Source organism: Haematobia irritans, chromosome 1 (genome assembly GCF_050003625.1).
Source record: "Haematobia irritans isolate KBUSLIRL chromosome 1, ASM5000362v1, whole genome shotgun sequence".
Taxonomy (NCBI): domain Eukaryota; kingdom Metazoa; phylum Arthropoda; class Insecta; order Diptera; family Muscidae; genus Haematobia; species Haematobia irritans.
In genome coordinates this window covers 212,492,135-212,518,295 of record NC_134397.1, presented here as the reverse complement: position 1 = coordinate 212,518,295, position 26,161 = coordinate 212,492,135, and the positions used below count along the sequence as shown (strand labels likewise).

The following is a 26,161-nucleotide window of genomic DNA, read 5'->3' as shown; positions in this document are numbered from 1 at the left end:
TTAAAAATCATTTTCCAAATTTTTATTCTCTTTTTACGATTTATACATCAAAATAAAAAATATTTTCTTAATTTTCAAACACATGTAAACCAAATAGTTATTGGCCTATATTTTTTATCTATAATCCAAGGATTCGTCATCTCTTCAATTCAAAATTAGTTTTCTTTGCTTCAATGAAAGTTTTCTCTACAACAAAGACATGTGACTTTAACGGAGTAACGCAAATTTCAAATATTCGTGTCCTAAATTCAATGGAAAAATTCTTAAACCAAAGGTTGGTTATGATTGATTGAAATTTCTTTATTTTAAAGATATTTGTCCTTAATATTGTGGAAACTGTGTGTATTATTATTTTTGATGCATAATGTTTCATATTGGGTCAATATATTCTTCAGTGTTGGCATACACAAAATGCGGATAGGAATGGGAAAATTGTGCGAATTTAATGTAATTCCAAATGGGAGAAAAATCGGAAAGACAACATTTCCAAATTATAAAAATAACAGGTACACTGAAAAAAATATTGTCGTGAGGTCAAAGATTTCGTGTCTTTGAAATACGAATACAAATTGTCTTTGAAATACGAATACACATTTCTCTAATATAAAGATTTTTTCCTTCTCCAAAAGTCGATAAACTTTTCAATGAAGTCGTATTGTCCTTATAATTAAGAGATTTCAATTAAAAATGGGTATCATAACATGAAAGAAAAAATGTTTGAGCTAAGGTCAACTTGACTTTAATTATTCAGAAAAATTCTTTAAATTTAATCAAATTGTCTTTAAATTTGTTGTCTTTTTGCATCTTGACTACAAAGCAAAAAATCGTTCAAATATAGGACATGTTTTTCAAAACTTTATTTTAAAGAAGTTTTTTACTTCAAACATAGCATAATTTCTACTGGAAGTCGAGTCCTAATTTGGAAAATAAAGTTGCCGTTAACTCGTTTTTAAAGGACTTTGATAGCATATGAAGAAAAAAGGCTGAGAAAACGAAAAATTTAAATTTGCTTCCTAGAAGCAAGTACACAAAACTTAAATTTAAAAGAGAATTGTGTCTTAAAAGTATCCTTACTTGTATTCTCCGCTTCTTTGGCTCGGAATCAATACCAAATTTTTTGAAGTAAAGACAAAATCTTTGGAACCGAGTATGCTTTTTTTTCAGTGTATATACGGCCGTAAGTTCGGCCCGGCCGAATCTTATGTACCCTCCACCATGAATTGCGTAGAAACTTCTACTATATAAAGACTGTCATCCACAATCGAATTACTTAGGTTGCGGTAACACTTGCCGATGGCAAGGTATCTTAAAAAATCCTTAACACCGTCTTCTAAATTGTAAGTTAGACCATACGGGTGATATATTAAACAAAACAAATTTTCTATAGAAATAAAATGTTGACTAAATTTTCTATAGAAATAAAATTTTAACAACATTTTCTATAGAAATAAAATTTTGACAAAATTTTCTATAGAAATAAAATTTTGACAACATTTTCTATAAAAATAAAATTTTGACAAAATTTTCAATAGAAATAAAATGTTGACAAAGTTATCAATAGAAATGAAATTTTGATAAAATTTTCTATAGAAATAAAATTTTGACAAAATTTTCTATAGAAATAAAATTTTGTCAAAATTTTCTACAGAAACAAAATTTTAACAAAATTTTCTACAGAAATAAAATTATGATAAATCTTTCTATAGTAATAAAATTTTGACAAAATTTTCTATTGAAATAAAATTTTGGTAGATTAGTTTTGGCGATATGGACCAATATTTGTGTGATTGGCCATTGGCTATATATAACTATAGACCGATATGGACAAATTTTTGCATGGCTGTTAGCGGCCATATACTAGCGCAATATACCAAATTTCAACCGAATCGGATGAATTTTGCTCCTCCAAGAGGTTCCGGGGGTCAAATCTGGTGATCGATTTATATGGGCCCTATATATAATTATGGACCGATATGGACCAATTTTTGCATGGTTGTTAGATACCATATACTTACACCACGTACCAAATTTCAACCGAATCGGATGAAGTTTGCTCCTCTAAGAGGCTCCGGAGGTCAAATCTGGGAATCGGTTTATATGGGAGCTATATATAATTATGGACCTATATGGTTGTTGGAGACCATATACGTACACCACGTACCAAATTTCAACCGAATCGGATGAAGTTTGCTCCTCTAAGAGGCTCGGGAGGTCAAATCTGGGGATCGGTTTATATGTGGTCTATATATAATTATGGACCGATATGGACCAATTTTTGCATGGTCCATATCGGTCCAACCGGATCGGGTGAATTTTGCTCTTCCTAAGGGGCTCCGGAGGTCAAATTTGGGGATCGGTTTATATGGGGGCTATATATAATTATGGACCGACATGGACCAATTCCTGCTTGGATGTTAGTGACCATATATTAACACCACGTACCAAATTTCAATTAGATCGGATGAATTTTTCTCTTTCAAGAGACTCCGGAGGTCAAATCTGGGGATCGGTTTATATGGGGGCTGGGAGCCACCGTGGTGTAATGGTTAGCATGCCCGCCTTCCATAAACAAGGTCGTGGGTTCGATTCCTGCTTCGGCCGAACACCAAAAAGTTTTTCAGCGGTGGATTATCCCACCTCAGTAATGCTGGTGACATTTCTGAAGGTTTCAAAGCTTCTCTAAGTGATCTCACTGCAATGTGGAACGCCGTACTGTAAGTCAATTAGTTTTTGAGATAGAGCGTCTTTTGTGAAGCAACTTTTGTTATTGTGAAAAAAAATGGAAAAAAAGGAATTTCGTGTTTTGATAAAATACTGTTTTCTGAAGGGAAAAAATACGGTGGAAGCAAAAACTTGGCTTGATAATTAGTTTCCGGACTCTGCCCCAGGGAAATCAACAATAGTTGATTGGTATGCAAATTTCAAGCGTGGTGAAATGAGCACGGAGGACGGTGAACGCAGTGGACGCCCGAAAGAGGTGGTTACCGACGAAAACATCAAAAAAATCCACAAAATGATTTTGAATGACCGTAAAATGAGGTTGATCGAAATAGCAGAAGCCTTAAAGATATCAAAGGAATGTGTTGGTCATATAATTCATCAATATTTGGATATGCGGAAGCTCTGTGCAAAATGGGTGCCGCGCGAGCTCACATTTGACCAAAAACAACAACGTGTTGATGATTCCGAGCGGTGTTTGCAGCTGTTAACTCGTAATACACCCGAGTTTTTCCGTCGATATGTGACCACGGATGAAACATGGCCCCATCACTACACTCCTGAGTCCAATCGATAGTCGGCTGTGTGGACAGCGACCGGTGAACTGTCTCCGAAGCGTGGAAAGACTTAAAAGTCCGCTGGCAAAGTAATGACCTCCGTTTTTTGGGATGCGCATGGAATAATTTTTATCGATTATCTTGAGAAGGGAAAGTCCATCAACAGTGACTATTATATGGCGTTATTGGAGCGTTTGAAGGTCGAAATCGCGGAAAAACGGCCCCATATGAAGAAGAAAATAGTGTTGTTCCACCAAGACAACGCACCGTGCCACAAGTCATTGAGAACGATGGCAAAAATTCATGAATTTGGCTTCGAATTGCTTCACCACCCACCGTATTCTCCATATCTGGCCCCCAGCGACTTTTTCTTGTTCTCAGACCTCAAAAGGATGCTCGCAGGGAAAAAATTTGGCTGCAATGAAGAGGTGATCCCCGAAACTGAGGCCTATTTTGAGGCATAACCGAAGGAGTACTACCAAAATGGTATCAAAAAATTGGAAGGTCGTTATAATCATTGTATCGCCCTTGAAGGGGACTATGTTGAATAATAACAAGTAAGGAAAGTCTAAAGTCGGGCGGGGCCGACTATATTATACCCTGCGCCACTTTGTAGATCTAAATTTTCGATACCATATCACATCCGTCAAATGTGTTGGGGGCGATATATAAAGGTTTGTCCCAAATACATACATTTAAATATCACTCGATCTGGACAGAATTGGATAGACTTCTACAAAATATATAGACTCAAAATTTAAGTCGGATAATGGGGAGACACCGTGGTACAATGGTTCCTGCTTCGATTCCTGCTTCGACCGAACACCAACAAGTTTTTCAGCGGTGAATTATCCCACTTCAGTAATGCTGGTGACATTTCTGAGGGTTTCAAAGCTTCTCTAAGTGGTTTCACTGCAATGTGGAACGCCGTTCGGACTCGGCTATAAAAAGGAGTTCCCTTGTAATTGAGCTTAACATCGAATCGGGCATCACTCAGTGATAACAGAGAAGTTCACCAATGTGGTATCACAATGGACTGAATGGTCTAAGTGAGCCTGATACTTCGGGCTGCCACCTAACCTAACCTGGGAAACATTTAAATCTGAAGCAATTTTAAGGAAACTTCGCAAAAGTTTATTTATGGTTTATAGCTCGATATATATGTATTAGAAGTTTAGGAAAATTAGAGTCTTTATACAACTTTTCGACTAAGCAGTGGCGATTTTAAAGGGGAAATGTTGGTATTTTGACCATTTTTGTCGAAATCAGAAAAACATATATATGGGAGCTATATCTAAATCTGAACCGATTTCAACCAAATTTGGCACACATAGTTACAAAGCTAATTCTACTCCCTGTGCAAACTTTCAATTAAATCGGAGTAAAATATTGGCCACTGTGGTCATATGAGTGTAAATCGGGCGAACGATATATATGGGAGCTATATCTAAATCTGAACCGATTTCAATAAAATTTTGCACACTTGACTACACTACTAATTGTACTACTAGTGCAAAATTTCAATCAAATTGGGGTAAAACTATGGCTTCTGGGACCGTATTAGTCCATATCGGGCGAAAGATATATATGGGAGCTATATCTAAATCTGAACCGATTTCAATCGAATTTGGCACACATGACTGTACTACTAATTTTACTCCTAGTGCAAAATTTCAACCAAATTCGGCCAAAAATCTGGCTTCTGGGGCCGTATAAGTCCATATCGGGCGAAAGATATATATGGGAGCTATATCTAAATCTGAACCGATTTCAACCAAATTTTGCGCACTTGACTATACGACTAAATGTTATGTTTGTAAAAAATTTCAAGCAAATCGGTATAAAGCTCTGGCTGCTTGGTCCATATTAGTGCATATCGTGCGAAAGATATATATGGGAGCTATATCTAAATCTGAACCGATTTCTTCCAAAATCAATAGGGTTCTTTTCTGACCCAAATTAGGAACATATGCCAAATTTGAAGGCGATTGGACTTAAATTGCGACCTAGACTTTGATCACAAAAATGTGTTCACAGACAGACGGACGGACAGACGGACAGACGGACAGACGGACATGCCTATATCGACTCAGGGACCCACCCTGAGCATTATTGCCAAAGACACCATGTGTCTATCTCGTCTCCTTCTGGGTGTTACAAACATATGCACTAACTAATAATACCCTGTTCCACAGTGTGGCGCAGGGTATAAAAACGAATTTTGACAAAAAAAAAATGTTTTTCTTTGTTACCTGTTAACCTATATGGGGGCTCTATATAATTATGGACCGATATGGATCAATTTTTGCACAGTTGGTAAATACTATATACTACCACCATGTACCAAATTTCAACCGGATCGGATGAATTTTACTCCTCCAAGAGGCTCCGCAAGCCAAATGTGAGCGTCGACCTACATCAATAACAACTACTTGTGCCAAGTTTCAAGTCGATAGCTTATTTCGTTCGGATGTTACCGTGATTTCAACAGACGGAAGGACGGACATGCTTAGATCGACTCAGAATTTCACCACGTCCCAGAATATATATACTTTATGGCGTCTTAGAGCAATATTTCGATGTGTTACAAACGGAATGACAAAGATAATATACCCCCATCTTATGGTTGAGGGTATAAAAACAAATTCCCAAATGTTTGTCCTTATTGGACCACCCTTGTCGTATTAAAACTACGATATCTAAAATATCCATAGATTATATAAAATTTGTTATATAGAAAAGTTCCGAGATATTTTTCATTGAATTGAATTCAATATTTCCACCAGATGACTCATTTTGCATAGTAGAATGCAAATTGTCGAAGTCGCTTACCTTTTCGTTTTTCTCCTTGGACTTGGCTTTGTTCTTTAGACTTGAAGTGGATTTAATGATATCCTCTTTAATTTGTTTAATGGCTTTGATAACGTTTTTCTGATTGGGGTTGATATCGAGCATTTCATTGGCAATCGAAAGAGCTTTCTGTAAATTACCTAAAATGAATGAATAATCAAAGAAAATTACAACGAAGAGAAAACAAAACAGAAATTTTTAAATTCAATATACATAAATCGTTATAGCAATAATGATTGAAATAATAAATTCTCGAAATTATTTTTACATAAAATGGGTATAAATCTTAATCATATTTTCCAAGGCAAAGGAATGCTAATGCGAAAATTTTTTTTATACCATTCCTTACCTCCTTTGTATTCCACATTTAGTAAAGCTCTAAGAACTTCCATGCGAGCCTTGATGGTATATTCACTCATGTTGTTTTTGGAAACATCAGGCTGCTCCTCCTCCCCGTCCGCCTCTATGGTTTGGCTGGCATTTTTCCCACTTGGCTGTTGGCCAACATTGGGGATTTTTTCCAAAGCTGTTTCCATCCAGTATTTGGCATAAGCATGGTAGCCATTTTTACTTGACTTCAAACCAATTTCCAAACAATCGCTCCAAGACATTTCAGAGCTAACCAAACAAAAAATGTTCAATGAATGCATTGATAATGAAGATGAGTCCATGTGTTATTTTAAATTGTTTTTCCTTTGAATTGCAAATTGCTGAGAATTTGCCTTAATATTCATTAGCTCTTACCCAATTTTAATGCCATTCACTTCACCCACAGACAGACGTTGTGGTTCCAACTTGAACATATCCTGTATACGCAATAAACTAACCAAGGATGATTCATAATCTTCATCAGTGGGGAAGACAAGTTCTTGGGTTTTGGTAATGTTTTTGGTTAGTTCTATAGAGATATTCAGAGAACAATTTATTAAAATAATAAATTTGTTTTAATTTACTGATTTAAGTGCTAGGAAGATTTCATTATTTGTTGGTAATACTAACCTTCGGTATCTAAAAATTCTTCAGCTGAATCAGTCATTCCTTTCCAGTCTGAGGTAATCCTTTTCAGCAATGTCACTGTATTGATGGGATTATTCATATATCCCTCACGATTTTCACCAATTTGGTCATAGAGATTTTGAATCTCTTGCGTCTTCCTGGGAGGATTTAAAAAGAAATATTGATTGCTTAATACATTATGGCTATGATTTAACTCTGAAGATTTTGTTAATTGTTTTACGCTCCCCTATGAAATGGGCTGTTTCCACGAAGTGGCTGGTATGTGTTTCAAACAACTTCATCATTAATAAACCGCTCGTCTGATAGTTGACAGGTTTATTCCAGTGACAGTTAATTTTATTGCTTACAAGCTTACAAAAACATTTTGAGTTTTTGCGTTCAGAAATAAAAGTTATTCGTGATGGAATTCAAGCGTTACTGTTTGATTGCTCTTTATTTGGCTGGGAAACCTAGAAACCTGGCTATCTTTACACACAGAAAAAATATTTTTCTGATAATTGATTCAATTAAATTTTTAATTGAAATGTCTTTAATCACGAAAATAATAGTATATATCACAGTTCTAATGGGGCAACAAAAAATACTTGATTAAAAAAATAATTGATTTCATTAGCAAATTTAAATTAATTTTCCAATTTATACAATTAAATTTTTAATTGATGCTGATTGAAAAATTCAATTAATTTTATACTTAAAAACGTAACTATTTTTAATCACTACTCAACTTTCTATATATTTTTAATCAATTTTTCATTTAATTAAACAAGCAAGGAAAGTCTAAAGTCGGATGGGGCCAACTATATTATACCCTGCACCACTTTGTAGATCTAAATTTTCGATACCATATCACATCCGTCAAATATGTTGGGTGCTATATATAAAGGTTTGTCCCAAATACATACATTTAAATATCACTCGATCTGGACAGAATTTGATAGACTTCTACAAAATCTATAGACTCAAAATTTTAGTCGGCTAATGCACTAGGGTGGAACACAATGTTAGCAAAAACAAATTAGGGAAACATTTAAATCTGAAGCAATTTTAAGGAAACTTCGCAAAAGTTTATTTATGATTTATCGCTCGATATAAATGCATTAGAAATTAGAGTAATTTTTACAACTTTTCGACTAAGCAGTGGCGATTTTACAAGGAAAGTGTTGGTATTTTGACCATTATTGGCGAAATTAGAAAAACATATAAAGGGTGATTTGTTAAGAGCTTGATAACTTTTTTTTAAAAAAAAAACGCATAAAATTTGCAAAATCTCATCGGTTCTTTATTTGAAACGTTAGATTGGTCCATGACATTTACTTTTTGAAGATAATTTCATTTAAATGTTGACCGCGGCTGCGTCTTAGGTGGTCCATTCGGAAAGTCCAATTTTGGACAACTTTTTCGAGCATTTCGGCCGGAATAGCCCGAATTTCTTCGGAAATGTTGTCTTCCAAAGCTGGAATAGTTGCTGGCTTATTTCTGTAGACTTTAGACTTGACGTAGCCCCACAAAAAATAGTCTAAAGGCGTCAAATCGCATGATCTTGGTGGCCAACTTACCGGTCCATTTCTTGAGATGAATTGTTCTCCGAAGTTTTCCCTCAAAATGGCCATAGAATCGCGAGCTGTGTTGCATGTAGCGCCATCTTGTTGAAACCACATGTCAACCAAGTTCAGTTCTTCCATTTTTGGCAACAAAAAGTTTGTTAGCATCGAACGATAGCGATCGCCATTCACCGTAACGTTGCGTCCAACAGCATCTTTGAAAAAATACGGTCCAATGATTCCACCAGCGTACAAACCACACCAAACAGTGCATTTTTCGGGATGCATGGGCAGTTCTTGAACGGCTTCTGGTTGCTCTTCACTCCAAATGCGGCAATTTTGCTTATTTACGTAGCCATTCAACCAGAAATGAGCCTCATCGCTGAACAAAATTTGTCGATAAAAAAGCGGATTTTCTGCCACTCATTTTGGTAATAAAATTCAATGATTTGCAAGCGTTGCTCGTTAGTAAGTCTATTCATGATGAAATGTCAAAGCATACTGAGCATCTTTCTCTTTGACACCATGTCTGAAATCCCAAGTGATCTGTCAAATACTAATGCATGAAAATCCTAACCTCAAAAGAATCACCCTTTATATGGGAGATATATCTAAATCTGAACCGATTTCAACCAAATTTGGCACGCATAGCTACAAAGCTAATTCTACTCCCTGAGCAAAATTTCAATTAAATCGGAGCAAAAAAATTGGCCTTTGTGGTCATATGAGTGTAAATCGGGCGAAAGCTATATATGGGAGCTATATCTAAATCTGAAGCGATTTCAATAAAATTTGGCACACTTAGCTACACTACTAATTTTACTCCTAGTGCAAAATTGCAACCAAATTGGGGTAAAACTCTGGCTTCTGGGACCATATTAGTCCATATCGGGCGAAAGATATATATGGGAGCTATATCTAAATCTGCACCGATTTATTTAAATTTAGCACACTTGACTGTAGTACTAATTGTTCTTCTTGTGCAAAATTTTAAGCAAATTAGGCTAAAACTCTGGCTTCTGGGGTCATATAAGTCCATATCGGGCGAAATATATATATGAGAGCTATATCTAAATCTGAACCGATTTCCTCCAAAATCAATAGGGTTCTATTCTGAGCCAAAACACGTATTTGTGCCAAATTTGAAGCCGATTGGACTAAAACTACTACCTAGACTTTGATTACAAAAATGTGTTCACGGACAGACGGACATGGCTATATCGACTCAGAAGCCCACCCTGACCATTTTTGCCAAAGACACCATGTGTCTATCACGTGTCCTTCTGGGTGTTTGCAAACATATGCACTAACTTATAATACTCTGTTCCACAGTGTGGCGCAGGGTATAAAAATTGATTATTTCAAACAAATTTTTAATTAAAAATTTAAAAAAAATCCATAATGTTCTAACTGACGTAGTCTTCCGAGTTTGACTGAACAAGTTAATTGTAACAATTAATTTTTTAAGTGAAAATTTCAATCATTGATTTAATTGACTTAATGTTTTCAGTTTGATAAAAAAAGTTAATAGTATCAATTAATTTTTTATACCCACCACCATAGAATGGTGACGGGGGTATAATAAGTTTGTCATTCCGTTTGTAACACATCGAAATATCGATTTCCGACTATATAAAGTATATATATATATATATATATATATATATATATATATATATATATATATATATATATATATATATATATATATATATATATATATATATATATATATATATATATATATATATATATATATATATATATATATATATATATATATATATATATATATATATATATATATATATATATATATATATATATATATATATATATATATATATATATATATATATATATATATATATATATATATATATATATATATATATATATATATATATATATATATATATATAAGCTGTCCGTCAGTCTGTCTGTTGTAATCACGCTACAGCCTTCATCGTCGCTATCGTCCTGAAATTTGGCATAGAATCGTCAAGTTCGAAGATGGGCTTTATCGGTCCATGTTTTGATATTGTCCCCATATAAACCGACCTCCCGATTTGGGTCTTGGACTTATAAAAACTGTAGTTTTTATCCAATTTGCCTGAAATTGAAAATTTAGAGGTACTATAGGACTATGAAAAAGTGTACCGAAAATGGTGCTTATCGGTCCATGGTTTGGAAATATTTTGGTGATATTTTTTTTGTGTGGAATCCTCCTGCATTTAAATGTGAATAAATTTTAAGTTTCTCGTCCCATTGCTCGTTACCGTGATATCGGCAGGGTTGCATCGCATCCAAAAAATGGACAAAAAACGTTAACAAAGTGAAGGCCAGATTTGACCGACATCCACACCGCAGCAGGGATGGAAAATGCAGTACTATAGTACTTTTTTCAATACTTTTTCACCCCGGTCAGTACCGTAGTACCCCCGCGAATGATTTAGTACCTTTTGTGTAGACATTTTTGAGTCGATATCAGATTTATGGTACAATAGTTTTGACAAAATATTTTAATATTTTGAGAAAGTCTTTATCAACCTTATTTGCTAATGGTCTTTTACAAATATGGCAAAACAGACATGTTCATGTGGGAAGAAAATCTCGATTTTGTAAAAGACATAGTCAAAAACAGGATTTTATTGAACTTCAAGAATGTTTTAGTCGAAAAAAGAATGCGATTCTATATAATCGATTTTTTATTTCGGTAGAAAATGTTGTCAAAATTTTATTTCTATATAGAATTTTTGCAAAATTTTATTTTTTATAGAAAATTTTGTCAAAATTTTATTTCAATTGAAAATTTGTACAAATTTTATTTCAATTGAAAATTTTGTACAAATTTTATTTCTATAGTAAATTTTTGCAAAATTTTATTTCTATAGAAACAAATTTGCAAAATTTTTTTTCTACAGATTTTTTTTTGCAAAATTTTACTTTTATTGAAAATTTTTGGAAAATTTTACTTATATAGAAACTTTTGTCAAAATTTTATTTTCTTTAAAATTTAGTCTCTTGACAATAATTTTCCAGTGAAATTTTTGTTGAAATTTAGTAAAAAGTACCTTTCCGCTCAAAAAATACCTTTTTTGTACTTTCTTAAAAATTGTACTTTCCATCCCTGCACCGCAGTGGTAGAAAACTTGCTCGTTAGTAGAACACATCCGGAGAACGGATGTAACACTTACTGAAAAATTAACTTCGACTGAATCCATTGAAGTTCTAAAACGAACAAGTATATAAGGCCGTAAATTCGGCCAGGCCGAAGCTTATGTACCCTCCACCATGGGTTGCGTAGAAACTTCTACTGAAGACTGTCATCCACAATCGAATTACTTGGGTTGCGGTAACACTTGCCGATGGCAAGGTATCTTAAAACTTCCTAACACCGTCTTCTAAATTACAAGGTAGTCCATACGTAGTATATATTAAACTAAAAAAAGCCGATTAAATACGTATATAATTAAGTTTAAAGTTTCTAAAGAAATAAAATTTTGACAAAATAAAATTTTGACAACATTTTCTAAGAAGTAAAATTTGGAAAAAATTTTCCATAGAAATAAAATTTGGAAAAAATTTTCTATAGAAATAAAATTTTCTATAGAAATAAAATTTTAACAAAATTTTCTATAGAAATAAAATTTTTACAAAATTTTCTATAGAAATAAAATTTTTACAAAATTTTCTATAGAAATAAAATTTTGACAAAATTTTCTATAGAAATAACATTTTGACAATGTTTTCCATAAAAATAAAATTTTGGTAGATTATTTTTGGCTCGAGTGGCAACCATGAATATGAACCGATATGGACCAATTTTTGTGTGATTGGGGATCGGCTATATAACTATAGACCAATATGGACCAATTTTGGCATGGATATTAGCGGCCTTATACTAACACCACGTTGCAAATTTCAACCGGATCGGATGAATTTTGCTCCTCTAAGAGGCTCCGGAGATCAAATCTGGGGAACGGTTTATATGGGGGCTATATATAATTATGGACCGATATGGACCAATTCTTGCGCGTTTGTTAGAGACGACATTCTAACACCATGTTCCAAATTTCAACCGGATCGGATGAATTTTGCTCCTCCAAGAGGCTCCGGAGGACAAATCGATGGATCGGTTTATATGGGGGCTACATATAATTATAGACCGATGTGGACCAATTTTTGCATGGTTGTTAGAGACCATATACTAACACCATGAACCAAATTTCAGCCGGATCGGATGAAATTTGCTTCTCTTAGAGCGATCACAAGCCAAATTTAGGGGTCCGTTTATATGGGGGCTATACGTAAAAGTGGACCGATATGGCCCATTTGCAATACCATCCGACCTACATCAATAACAACTACTTGTGCCAAGTTTCAAGTCGATAGCTTGTTTCGTTCGGAAGTTAGCGTGATTTCAACAGACGGACGGACGTGTTCAGATCGACTCAGAATTTCACCACGACCCAGAATATATATTTCGAGGTGTTATAAACGGAAGGACAAAGTTAATATACCCCCATCCTATGGTGGAGGGTATAAAAAAAGCTCACTGATGCACAGCGTTGAGTTGAGTTGCTTGCACGATTGTGCCAAAGAGGTCAAATGAAAATTTAAACATAAACCTTCGAACTGAAACGCCGGCTGGTAATGGTGTGGACCGCTGTAACTGGCTATGGTCGCTTCCAGCTCATACTCATAATATTATCCGAATATTATAGGGAATGTGGTCTAAAGACATTATTTTAGCCCTGGACGAGCAAACATTCCGGCTACAGACTATGGACATTCCAACAGGTCTCAACACCATCGCTCACAGCACGCGTCAACCAATAATAGCTTCCTAGATCCACTTTTACAGCAGAATAGCCACTGAAATCTCCGGATCAATAATAAGAAAAATTACGTTCCAAAGTCGTGAACGGACGGTAACAAAATGAAACGGAAACGTTCAGGAAAAATCAAAACGGAATTGTCACGTGTTCGTCAATGAGATGTAACGATGCCATGAACGGCTTTAATTTTTGTTGGCACGAAAAACCTAAACATATTCGTTAAACGTTCTTATGGCAACTCCATCGGTGGTTTAATGTGCAAACATGGTTCGAGTGACGGTAGTGACCCTACATGTGTGGATTCACTTTCATGAACGGATCGTTTTGAAACGTGTACGCCGTTCCTGATTTTTCTATGGATGTATCGCTTTTGCATTTGGGGCGTTTTGGTGTCTAAGCATGAGGAAGGCTGATGAAGGAGCCAAGAAGCTCAGGGAATTCAAATCTGGGCATCGGTTTGTTTCACAAACATTTCTTTTTAAGAGCATTCCAAGATCCTCCATCAATTTTTTTCCATAAAAGCTACATTGCGCATAATAGGGGTAAGAGTTAATATTCACAACACCCTAAGTTTTCTTGGGTTGATTTTCTTGTTTTAGTTACTTTTTGTTGGGACTCATATTCATTATGAAGAGTCCACCAATTTTCTGGGACCTGTTTCATTTTCCTGAGGCCCATAATTGTACAGTTATCTATATCTATATATAGAGACACCCTTGGCTCCATGTATTAATGTATACACCTCAAACATGTTTCAAGAGCATGATATTACTTTTTAACGGCGAATATGGAACAGTTTTGTAGCAATGATATAGTTTTCTCTACAAACATATAAATATTTGACAAAATCTGATATACAATTTCCGAATAACAACCATGGTTGCGACATGAACGAGACAAGGTGGGGTCAAAGAATTTTTTTTTTTGCGTGTAGCTTCTTACCTCGTTAAGATATCCAATTTTTCTTCTTGAACTTTAATGTAATTTCGAAGACCATCAATCAGAACTTTTTCAGTATGGAGCATATCAAGAAGATCATCATTGCTATTGGATGTTGCTATCAAGTCTCCTTTCACATTGCCAATGGGATGGCAAAATAGAAAAACCAATAGAGGAGAAATTACCATAAGAGCTCTCATCTTGGATTATGGTTCTTCTGGATATTTCTTAGGTTCACCGTTATCGTAGGGTTCACTGGCCTCTTTTTGAATTATGCGTATTGAGTTTCGTTGTTGCTTTGCTGCTGTCCCCTAAGATCGGTTGGATGCTGAGCATACGTGTGTGTTGCCGCCGGCTAAAACCAACCAGAGTTGTTTAGTCCAGTTCGTTGATCTGCCTGCCGGCAATAATGGTCAAGTTCAAGGTATTGTCTATTTGTTATTGTTTTATACTCTTTTTAAAGAAATTAATATTTCTCTTTTTAGGAATTATGAATATTTTGCTAAGATTTTTTTGTTTTTTTTTTTTTAATTTTAGTATGGTACACGATTATTTAAAATGAGGTTGTTAACGTTATGAGTTCCTTAGATTAACTAAAACAGATGCTACAGAAGAATCTATGTTTTACCCAAGTAAGTTTGGCGCTAAAGTCTCACAGAAAGCTTTTCATTCTTCTCTTTAAGCGATAAGGTTCACAAAGGTCAGGTCAAAACGTGTTCTGAAAAGCTTTCTTCTCACTTAAGGTTGATCACAGAGAGAAAGAGGTGAAGTTTAGAACTTCTATTTAAAAAAAAATCTATTAAATTGTTATGAGGTATTGTTTAATCAATAAAGATTATAAATTCTTCCATAGTTTATAGAAAAAATGTAATATCTACTGAGGCATATTGGCATACTTTTGTAAAACTTGATTATGGTGATACCATAATTGATAGAGGGAATTTAATTACCAGAGATGTAACAAGGGAGAAATTTTGAGCTACTGTTTTCGTCAACATGAGATAAATACAATGTACAACCTGAAAAAAAATCTGCACAATTCTGGAATTATTATGCTTTGATGAAGTTTCTTTGACTTTAATAATTGTTGGCGTACGCCAGTTAAATGAACTAAACAAGGGGAATTTTTATACTCTGCGCCACACTGTGGAACAGGGTATAATAAGTTAGTGCATATGTTTGCAACAGCCAGAAGAAGACGGGATAGACACATGGTGTCTTTGGCAATAATGCTCAGGGGATGGTCCCTGAGTCGATCTAGCCATGCCCGTCCGTCCGTATGTCTGTGAACACATTTTTGTGATCAAAGTCTAGGTCGCAGTCTAAGTCCAATCGCCTTCAAATTTTGCACAAGTTCCTGTTTTGGGTCAGAATAGAACCCTATTGATTTTGGAAGAAATCGGTTCAGATTTAGATATAGCTCCCATATATATCTTTCGCCCGATATGCACTTATATGGACCCAAAAGCCAGAGTTTTATCCTGATTTGCTTGAAATTTTGCACAAACATAACACTTGGTAGTAGAGTCAAGTGTGCAAAATTTGATTGAAATCGGTTCAGATTGGGATATACACAGTCCCACACAAGTTTACATACGATTAAAGAATTTGCATTTTCTGTAAATAATAAAATATTATAAACTATGCATATACAAGCTTTAATTTTAATAAAATAATTTGAAAAACAAAGTATTTGTTAATTTTTAAGAAAATATTTTAAGTGTGGTTTATAAACAACAACAAGAAACATGTTTAGTTAGAAGGTTAAAAAGTCAGGGGTATGTAAACATGTGTAAGACCCCAGCAAAAAAAATTGGAAGTTGTTCCACAAACATTTCTTTTAAAGTCCATCCCAGAATCCCCCATCGAGTTTTTTCAACTTCCGATGCAGTCCTTTTGGACAAGTCCACAAACATTTCTTCTAAAGCACATCGTGGGATCCCCCAATAATTTTTTTCCACTTCCGATGCAGTCCTTTTGGACAAGTGCACAAATATTTCTTCTAAAGCGCATCTTGGAATCCCCCAATGATTTTTTTCTACTTCCGATGCAGTCCTTGTGGACAAGTATTAGAAAGAACGCAATCAGGCTATTTTAAGTGCAAATTTTATATAATTAAATTAAAAAAAAAAAAATAGAAAACTAATAAAAAAAAACTAAAACAAAAATAGAAATTAATAAAAACAAGTAAGTAAAGTAGAAAGTCGGGCGGGGCCGACCATTACAGAATTAGTAATCATAAGCATTTGTGGGGTAACATATAGGTCTGGGAGATAAACCGCAGTTGCATATTTAAGAAAATTAAGGGGTACATGCCTATGGGTGCTTTGTGTCAATCTGACTATAGCTCATAGTCAATGTTGCCAAGGAAAATGTTCGGTTTACCCTACAAGGACAAAAAAAGTTCCCTACTTTCCCATACATTCCCAAACAATTTTCCCTACTATATGTTTCGTTAAATTTAAAAAATTTTACAAAACAAAAATGATTCTAAGTACTTTATTATCTTAAAACATGAATATGCAACGTATGTTATATAACCTAGAATATAAATTTGTATTACCACCACGGTTGCCACAGTTGGTAGAATTCTACCCAAATTTTTGTTAAATCTCTATAAAAATAAAATTTTGGAAAAGTTTCTATAAACAAATTTTTGTGAGAAATTTTTCTATAGAAATAAAATTTTGACAATAAATTCTATAGAAATAAAATTTTGAGAAAAACTTCCACAGAAATAAAATTTTGAGAAAATTTTTTATAGAAATAATATTTAAAAAAAATGTCTATAGAAATAAAATTTTGACAAAATGTTTTATAGAAATAAAATGTTGACAAAATTTTCTACAGTAATAAAGTTTACCACACATTGCTAAAGATCAAGCCTTGCCGGCTTCTAATATCCTCCTCTAGAGCCACCAAAATGTAAAAATTATTACAAATTGTGTTGAGTGAAAATGTCCTACATTGTGGCCCTACGTCCCTACAAGACGCTAAATATTAGAAAAACCCTACATATAGGGAATTTCCCCTACTTCTAGCAACACTGGCTGTGTTGATATTGCACCTACGGAGTTAGTATGCCACTAATATTGAGCCCATTATTAAAAAAGAGAAAATCGTTAAATTCGTGTGGGTAATAAATCAATATTTGTAAAAATCGAGCAATATTCTTATGTAAGAGCTACAAGTACGTATAAGTACGATCGGCTAGTACATCAAAATTTGAATTTGGATAATATTTTGCGGGTTTGATTAGTACCACAAAAGGTTACCTTGTGCAAAATTTGAGTAAGATCACTTAAGAAATGAGGCCTGTATGGTCAAACATAAGGTTATTAGGGGCGAATTTTTCAAAATCGGGCGATACATATATGGGAGCTATATCTACATCTGAACCGATTTCGATGAAATTTTGCACATATAGTTAGTACTATAGAGGACTGGATCTAGCCAACTTTTAGTAAGATCGGTTAATAAATAAGGGTTTTATGGCCAAATTTGGGAAAATCGGGCTATACATATATATGGGAGCTATATCTAAATCTGAACCGATTTCGACGATTTTTTGCACATATAATTAGTACTATAGAAGACTACATTTAGCCAAATTTGGGTAAGATCGGTTGATAAGAAAGGGTTTTATGGCCGAATTTAGAAAAATCGGGCGGTACATATATATGGGAGCTATAGCTAAATCTGAACCGATTTCGATGATTTTTGCACATATAGTTAGTGCTATAGAAGATTACATTTCGCCAACTTTGAGTAAGATCGGTTGATAAATAAGGGTTTTATGACCTAATTTGACAAAATCGGGCGATACATATATACGGGACCTATATCTAAATCTGAACCGATTTAGATGAAATTTTGCAGACTTAAAGGGCGATAGAAAAGATTACCTTTTGCCAAATTTGGTGACGATCCGTTTGAAAAAACGCGCAACGTGACCCCATTTGTCGAAATCGGGCCATACATATATATGGGAGCTATATCTAAATTTGATTCGATTTCTTCCAAATTCAATAGCATTCGTCCTTGTGCCCAAACTACTCCCTGTACCAAATTTCATCAAAATCGGTTAATAATTGCGACCGGAATCCTGTGAACAACAAATACATGGACAGACGGACCGACGGACGGACACCAAGCACTAGATCGACTCAGGAAGTGATTCTGAGTCGATCGGTATATATTTTATGGGGTCTAAAATCAATATTTCTGGTAGGCACATTTTTTGGCCGATCAAACTTATTATACCCTGACCACTATGTGGTTAGGGTATAAAAAGTAAAAAAAAAAAAAATTAAAAAAAAAATAAATTTCATCCCCGCTGGGATTTGAACCTGTGCCGTTTGACTTTTTCGCTTCCATGGAAGTTCTTTTGTGAAGGTTTTGCAAATTACGAGAATTTTAAATTTTTTTGTTGACTTTTAATGGAAAAAATATATTTATACGAAAATATATGCCGAAAATAAAAAATAAAAACGATGCATGACATAAAAAAATAATTTTTTAGAAAAATATTTGATAAAAAAATTGCCGCTGGTGTGATTTGAACCTGCGTTTCTTATTTTTTCGTTCATACTAATAAAGAACATCTCGAGACGCAATTAGAATGTTATTCCTTGGTGTCGTATTACGATCATAAATATAAACCTTAGTTTTTATCCAATTTGATGAAATTGGAAATCTAGAAGTATTTTAGGACCATAAAGAGGTGTGCCAAAAATGGTGAGTATCGGTTCATGTTTTGGTATAGACACCATATAGACCGATCTCCAGATTTTACTTCTTGGGCTTCTAGAATCCGTAGTTTTTATCCGATTTGCCAGAAATTGTAAACATTCTGGTATTTTAGGCTCACAAAAACGTGTATCGAATTAAGTTTTTATCGGTCCATTTGGTAAGGGCTCCGTATAGGGCGATTTCATTTCTTGAGGGTATAGAAGGCGCACTGATCATTAAAATTGCTTGAAACCCAATGTAAAATTTCCAGATTTTACTTCTCGGGTGACAATCCACAGATTTAAGAATTCAAATCAAGCCGTTGTTGTATAAGATTCTTGCACACTTACAAGAGATGTTATTGATTCCTCTAAAACTCAAACAAAAATGGTTCTTATAAATTCAGAATCTGGTATATTCTTCATAGGTAAAATTTTTAAATTTATCTTCGGGTTGAACTGCTCTGCTTGATCTGTTATCAAATCCCCTGAAATTCAAGTGAAACCATAATATTTGATTCATGGTGGTAGGTATTTAAAATTCGGCCCGGCCGAACTTACTGCTGTATATACTTGTTGGGTGTTTACCTATTTCCAATGTGAGCACATTTTTTGGAAAGTCTTTTTTTCACTTATTTTTCATTAAAATGTTGGTAATGCCTTTCCATTAGCCTAAGTATGTTATTATCTCTCCTGTTCATTACTGTGTGTGTGTTACTATATGTTTAGTCATCATTTTGATATTGAAAAATATTCACACATTATTGGTCTACATTGTCTAGCTATTGTATATTGTATGTCAATTATTTGTTATCGATTTTTTTCTTCCATTTCAATATTGTTATAATATTTACACAATTGCCTGTTACAATGAATAATGTTTTTGTCCATTTACTGGAATGATACAGAATGACAAACTGCTATGTCGAATATGAAGCAAAATGACATGGTGATGTCCCAAATCATATAAACAATGACCATGAACTAGAAATTCAATGTACATGAAAATGATGGATATGCCATAAATTGTACCTGAAAAAAAAAAGAATGTACTGAAGAGTAATTATACACATCGTAAATTATATATTTAACATACTAACCCCTATTTTCATGAAGCTCCTTTAGAGGTACGATAGCTAACGAAATGTTAAACCGTACTATGGACATATCTATCAACTTGCTTATATATTTCATATGACAGTTAGGAACTTAACCGCTGAAATTTTTTCACTAAAAGTTAAACGGAGCTCCGTTAGGCTTTAGTTAAAAAGTTAAAGAGCTACATGAAAATGGCCGTAAATGTTAGATATATATTTACTAGATGTTAGAGACAGAAGTACTAGGACTTATGTTTCAGAGGCCACACTCAAAAAACAGTAAACTAATGTTTGATTAATTTTAGAAAAATTGCAACCGAACTCTCTTACAAACGTAGATATCACACCGATTTCACAAAAATAAGTAAATATTTTTCGGCTGATTCAAGAAAAATTATAAGACACAATTTTTTTCACTTGTAAAGAAAATTTCGTAGTTTTGTAGGAAAAACTTTGAGTTCAAAATTGCAAAAATTTCTTTAGTACAATACGAGGTACAAGATGGACGAAATATTGGTAAACTTTACAAAATTTAAGACATTTTGTAGGAGACGCGTATTTAGTTAATTTTTATGCTTCATATGTGATTAGTTTCCCCTCCTTCAAGATGGGTGCATTTCTGAAAAAAGTTACAAATTTAAAGAAATTCTAACTATTTTGTGAGAAATGCGAATTTAGAAAATTTTAATGTTTCATTACACAGAAAAACTTTCACGAAAATTTTTCCAATTAAAATTTTAACTGAGTTTTGAAAAATATTAAATTAAATTAAAAATTTAATTGATTCAAAAAAAAAAAAATTTTAATTGAAAAAAAAAAAAATCAATTACAACAAGTATATAAAGCAGTAAGTTCGGCCGGGCCGAATCTTAAATACCCACCACCATGAATCAAATATTCTAGTTTCCTGTGAAAATTTCAGCGGGATTTGGTGACAAGCAGATCAGTTCAACCAGTACACTTCCCGAAGTGAAATTCAAAGATTTTACCTATGAAGACTAGATCAGATTCTGGATTTATAAGAACCATATTTGTTTGAGTTTTAGAGGAATCATAAACATCGTGTGCAAGTGTTCAAGAAAATGAAATAACGCCTTGATTTAAAATCTAACATCTGTATATTGTTACCCCCATTATTTAAATTATTACCAGAAGTAAAATCTGGAAACTATAATTCAGTTCTAAGAAATTTTCATTATCAGTGCACATGGACCGATATTCATCATTTTCGGCACACCTTTTTATGTTCCTAAAATACTTCTAGATTTAAAACTTCATGCAAATTTGATAAAAATTATGGTTTCTAAAAGCCCAAGAAGTAAAATCGGGAGATCGGTCTATTTGGGAGATAAACCAAAACATGGACCAATGCACGCCATTTTCGGCTCTCATATTTAAGGTCCTAAAATACCTGTAGATTTCTCATTTCAGGCAAATTGGGTAAAAACTACTGATTCTAGAAGCCTAAAAATAAAATCATTTCTTGCACAGCTATTTATATTCCTAAAAACCTCCAGATTTTCGATTTCAGGCAAAGTGGACAACAATTACGGTTTCTAGAAGCCCAAAAAGTAATATCGGGAGATCGGTCTATCTGATGGCTATATGAAAACATGGACCTGTACTCACTTTTTCGGCATACCTTTTTATGGTTCCAAAATATCTCTAGATTTGAGGCAAGTTGGATAAAAACTACGGTTTCTATAAGCCCAAGAATAAAATCTGGAGATCGGTCTATATGAGGGCTATATAAAAACATGGCCCGATACTCATCATTTGCAGCACACCCCTTTAGGATTTTAAAATACCTCTAGATTTCTAATTTCAGGCAAATTGGATAAAAACTACAGATTTTAGACGCCCAAGAAGTAAAAACTGGGGATCGGTCTATATGGGGGCTATACCAAAACATGGACCGATACTCACCACACCTCTTTATTGTTCTAAATTACTTCTAGATCTCCAATTTCAGGCAAATTGGATAAAAACTACGGATTCTATAAGCCCAAGACCCCAAATCGGGAGATCGGTCTATATGGGGGATATACCAAAACCTGGACCGATGCTCACCGTTTTTAGCACACCTCTTTATGGTCCTAAAATACCTCTAGATTTCAAATTTCAACCAAATTGGATAATAACGACAGATTCTAGAAGCCCAAGAAGTAAAATCGGGAAATCGGTCTATATGGGACTATACCTAAACATCAACCGATAGTTAAAATTTTTGGCACACCTCTTTATGGTGCTAAAATATCTCTAGATTTCCAATTTTAGGCGAATTGGATAGAAACTATCGATTCTAGAAGCCCTAGAAATATAATCGGGAGATCGGTCTATATGGGGGCTATATCAAAACACGGATCGATACTCACCATTTTTTGGCACACCTCTTTTTGGTCATAAAGTACCACAAGATTTCCAATTTCAGGCAAATTGGATAAAAACTACGGTTTCTATAAGCCCAAGACCCCAAATTGGGATGTCGTTTTATATGGGGACCATACCAAAACATGGACCGATACTCACAATTTTTGGCACACGTATTTGTGGTCTTACAGTACCTCTAGATTTCCAATTTCTGGTAAATTGAATAAAAACTGCGGTTTCTATAAGCCCAAGAAGTAAAATCGGGAGATCGGCCTATATGGGGGCTATACCAAAACATGGACCGATACTCACCATTTTTGGCACACCTCTTTATGGTCATAAAATACCTCCAGATTTCAAATTTCAGGCAAATTGGATAAAAACTTCGATTTCTATAAGCCCAAGACCCGAAAGCGGGAGGTCGGTTGATATGGGGGCTATATGAAAACTTGGACCGATAAAGCCCATCTTCGAACTTGACCTGCCCGCAGATAAAAGACGAGTTTGTGCGAAATTTCAGCACGATTGCTTTATTATTGAAGACTGTAATGAGATTACAACAGGCAGGCAGACAGACGGACATGACTATATCGTCTTAGAATTTCTCCCTGATCAAGAATATATATACTTTATATATTCGGAAATCGATATTTCGATGTGTTACAAACGGAATGACAAACTTATTATACCCCCGTTATCATTCTATGATGGTGGGTATAAAAATTATAGAGGTGAGCTGGAAACGGTGAGTAGCGGTCCATATTTTAGTATAGCTCCCATAAGACCAATCTCTCGATTTAACTGCTTGGGTTTCTAGTAACCGTAGTTTTATCCGATTTGCCTGAAATTATAAATATACTGGTATTTTAGACTCACAAAAACGTGTATCGGATAAGGCCTCCAAACACACATAGAAGGGAATGGTTGGAATTCGGTTGTTCTTAGGAACATGCTACACAGTAGAATTCGGTTATAGCGACCTCCAAGGGACCGAAATTATACGTCGTTATAACCGAACGTCGTTGTATCCAAATAAGTGTACACAATATTTTTAAGTTTTTTTTTTTTTTTTGTATCATGTATATTCATATTTATTGAGATTGGAAATAGTTTAGAATTGTGGTTTGTTTTCTATTTACAAGAATTTCTTTTAATAATGTACTTTCAATAATTTCAACGGAACTATATAAACTCTCTGATATATCAGAACCCCCAAATCGTAAATACTGTTTTAAAGTGTGCACCGCACTCAAGGTTTCTGTCCTAGTTTGAATTTTGATTTACTCATCTTCGTCATCTGGTTCATTATCGCTGTGAGTTTCATCATTTTCTTTTGTGTTCTCCACTATTTCTCTCAATGAAGGATGTCACGACGTTGTCATCGACATTTACGAACTCATCCCAGTCCTAGTTTGAACTCGAACTCATCCCAAACTGGTTTCAATATTTCTTCTTTGTCATTTGCACCTCTGTTTGGGATAGTCGAAAACAAATTCTGTGATTCCCCGCAGTATATGTTTCTTTATTTAGTATTGTCTGACGACAAAAAATGGAATGAAAAAATAAAAATTAGTACACAGAACTTACATCGTCGTTATAACCGAATGTCCATTCCAAAGCAGACGTGCAAATTGGTCGCTAAAACCGGAGTCGTTCTAAGCGAATGCTTGCGCATGTACAAACTATTAAGAACCAAACTTGCTTTGAAAATCCGTCGTTATAAACGGATGGTCGTTATAACCGAGGTCGCTATAAATGAATTCTACTGTATTTAGAAATAATGTATTTACATATATTTATTCATAACTGTAACTCTTGATGAGATTTTCAACAGATTTTCTGTTGTGCCACAACATAAATGGTTGTAGTAACCAAATTTACATCCTTTGAATAATTTTGATTCGTATTGGTTGATATGACCGACCATCAGTAAGGAAAATTTTTAACTATCATTTTGTAACCACCATTGTCATATATTAATTATAGCCGAATATTATTTAAAATATTTATAAAATGTAATTTGTTGTTTTTTTTTTTTTTGGAAGAAGAATAAATAATTTTATTTCAAAATTTTAAATAGAGGCAACGATAACAAAAACAAAATTTTATCATCTCTTCGCCATGAATGGGATCACGGTACGGCATGAATGGTATAAGAAATGTTTTCTCGGGACAAAAAAATTTAAAACAATGGTTTGTATTGCAAATAAATTTTTTAGAGGACTCAAAATAACTCAACAATTTTACTATCTAGCATGTATCGTGGAGGTTGAGGAGGTTCCCGAAAACATTTATGATTTATAATTAGATGTGTAGGTAATTGGAGACATTTTTACAATTTTAAAACTGGGCTGGACCTCTCCAAGACATTTGGCGAATTGTGAATTTATGTTCACAAATAAGGTGGTTTGTAATTATTTGCAATCTGCTAGTAACCGATTTTCATCATTAAGATAAGGCCCGGCTGATTTTCTATCGTATTTAATTGATTTCAACACGAACATATACCATTCCATTTGTTAATCAATTTTTATTTTATTTTTAGTAAAGATTTCTTGCCATATAGGATGATTTCGCCAATTCATGGCAGAGGGTACATGAGTCGATTTAGTGCAATTTTCATCTTTCGATGTCACCTATTTTGTATTTAAATTTATTATATACATATATTTTAATAATATAATTTTTAACTGGGACGAAATTGGTTTTTAATTCGGTCATTAGTATTATCAAAGTTGACCAACACCACCGAATGATGAAGGTAGCAACAACCAATGTCGTCGGCAGACCCTACCAACACCATATGAGATATTGGTTGTGTCGACCGAATCAGTCTGGTGGCACAACTGCCAACGGGAAGTTGCTACAACTGCCAAAAGGAGGTTGGTAATAGATTCGATTGTCACAACCAATCTGTATTCTCTGTGTATAGACCGATTTCACTTCTTGAGGGTATAGAAGGTGCTCCGATCATGAAAATTGCTGGAAACGAAATGTAAAATTTTCGGATTTTACTACTCGTAATCATTCAAATAATTTGGGTGAAAATCTACAGATTTTAGATTTTAAATTGAGGCTTTATTTCATCATTTTCTTGCACACTTACAAGAGATTTTAATGATTCCTCTAAAACTCAAACAAAAACAAGTAAGGAAAGTCTAAAGTCGGGTGGGGCCGACTATATTATACCCTGCACCACTTTGTAGATCTAAATTTTCGATACCATATCACATCCGTCAAATATGTTGGGTGCTATATATAAAGGTTTGTCCCAAATACATACATTTAAATATCACTCGATTTGGACAGAATTTGATAGACTTCTACAAAATCTATAGACTCAAAATTTAAGTTGGCTAATGCACTAGGGTGGAACACAATTTTAGTAAAAAATATGGGAAACATTTAAATCTGAAGCAATTTTATGGAAACTTCGCATAAGTTTATTTATGATTTATCGCTCGATAATATGTATTAGAATTTTAGGAAAATTAGAGTCAT

General features: G+C 34.1%; 1 protein-coding gene across 1 annotated transcript in view; it reads right to left on the bottom strand.

Annotated features, from left to right (window-relative positions):
* The window catches only part of LOC142234657 (uncharacterized), a 133,528-nt gene that overhangs the window by 63,786 nt on the left and 43,581 nt on the right, over positions 1 to 26,161 (bottom strand). The window contains exons 10-14 of the mRNA XM_075305828.1: positions 14,467 to 14,663; positions 7,125 to 7,279; positions 6,870 to 7,023; positions 6,475 to 6,743; positions 6,108 to 6,265 (exon numbers count right to left, since the gene is read on the bottom strand). Coding sequence (XP_075161943.1) covers positions 6,108 to 6,265; positions 6,475 to 6,743; positions 6,870 to 7,023; positions 7,125 to 7,279; positions 14,467 to 14,663 — 933 coding nt within the window. The remainder of the gene's footprint in view (positions 1 to 6,107; positions 6,266 to 6,474; positions 6,744 to 6,869; positions 7,024 to 7,124; positions 7,280 to 14,466; positions 14,664 to 26,161) is intronic.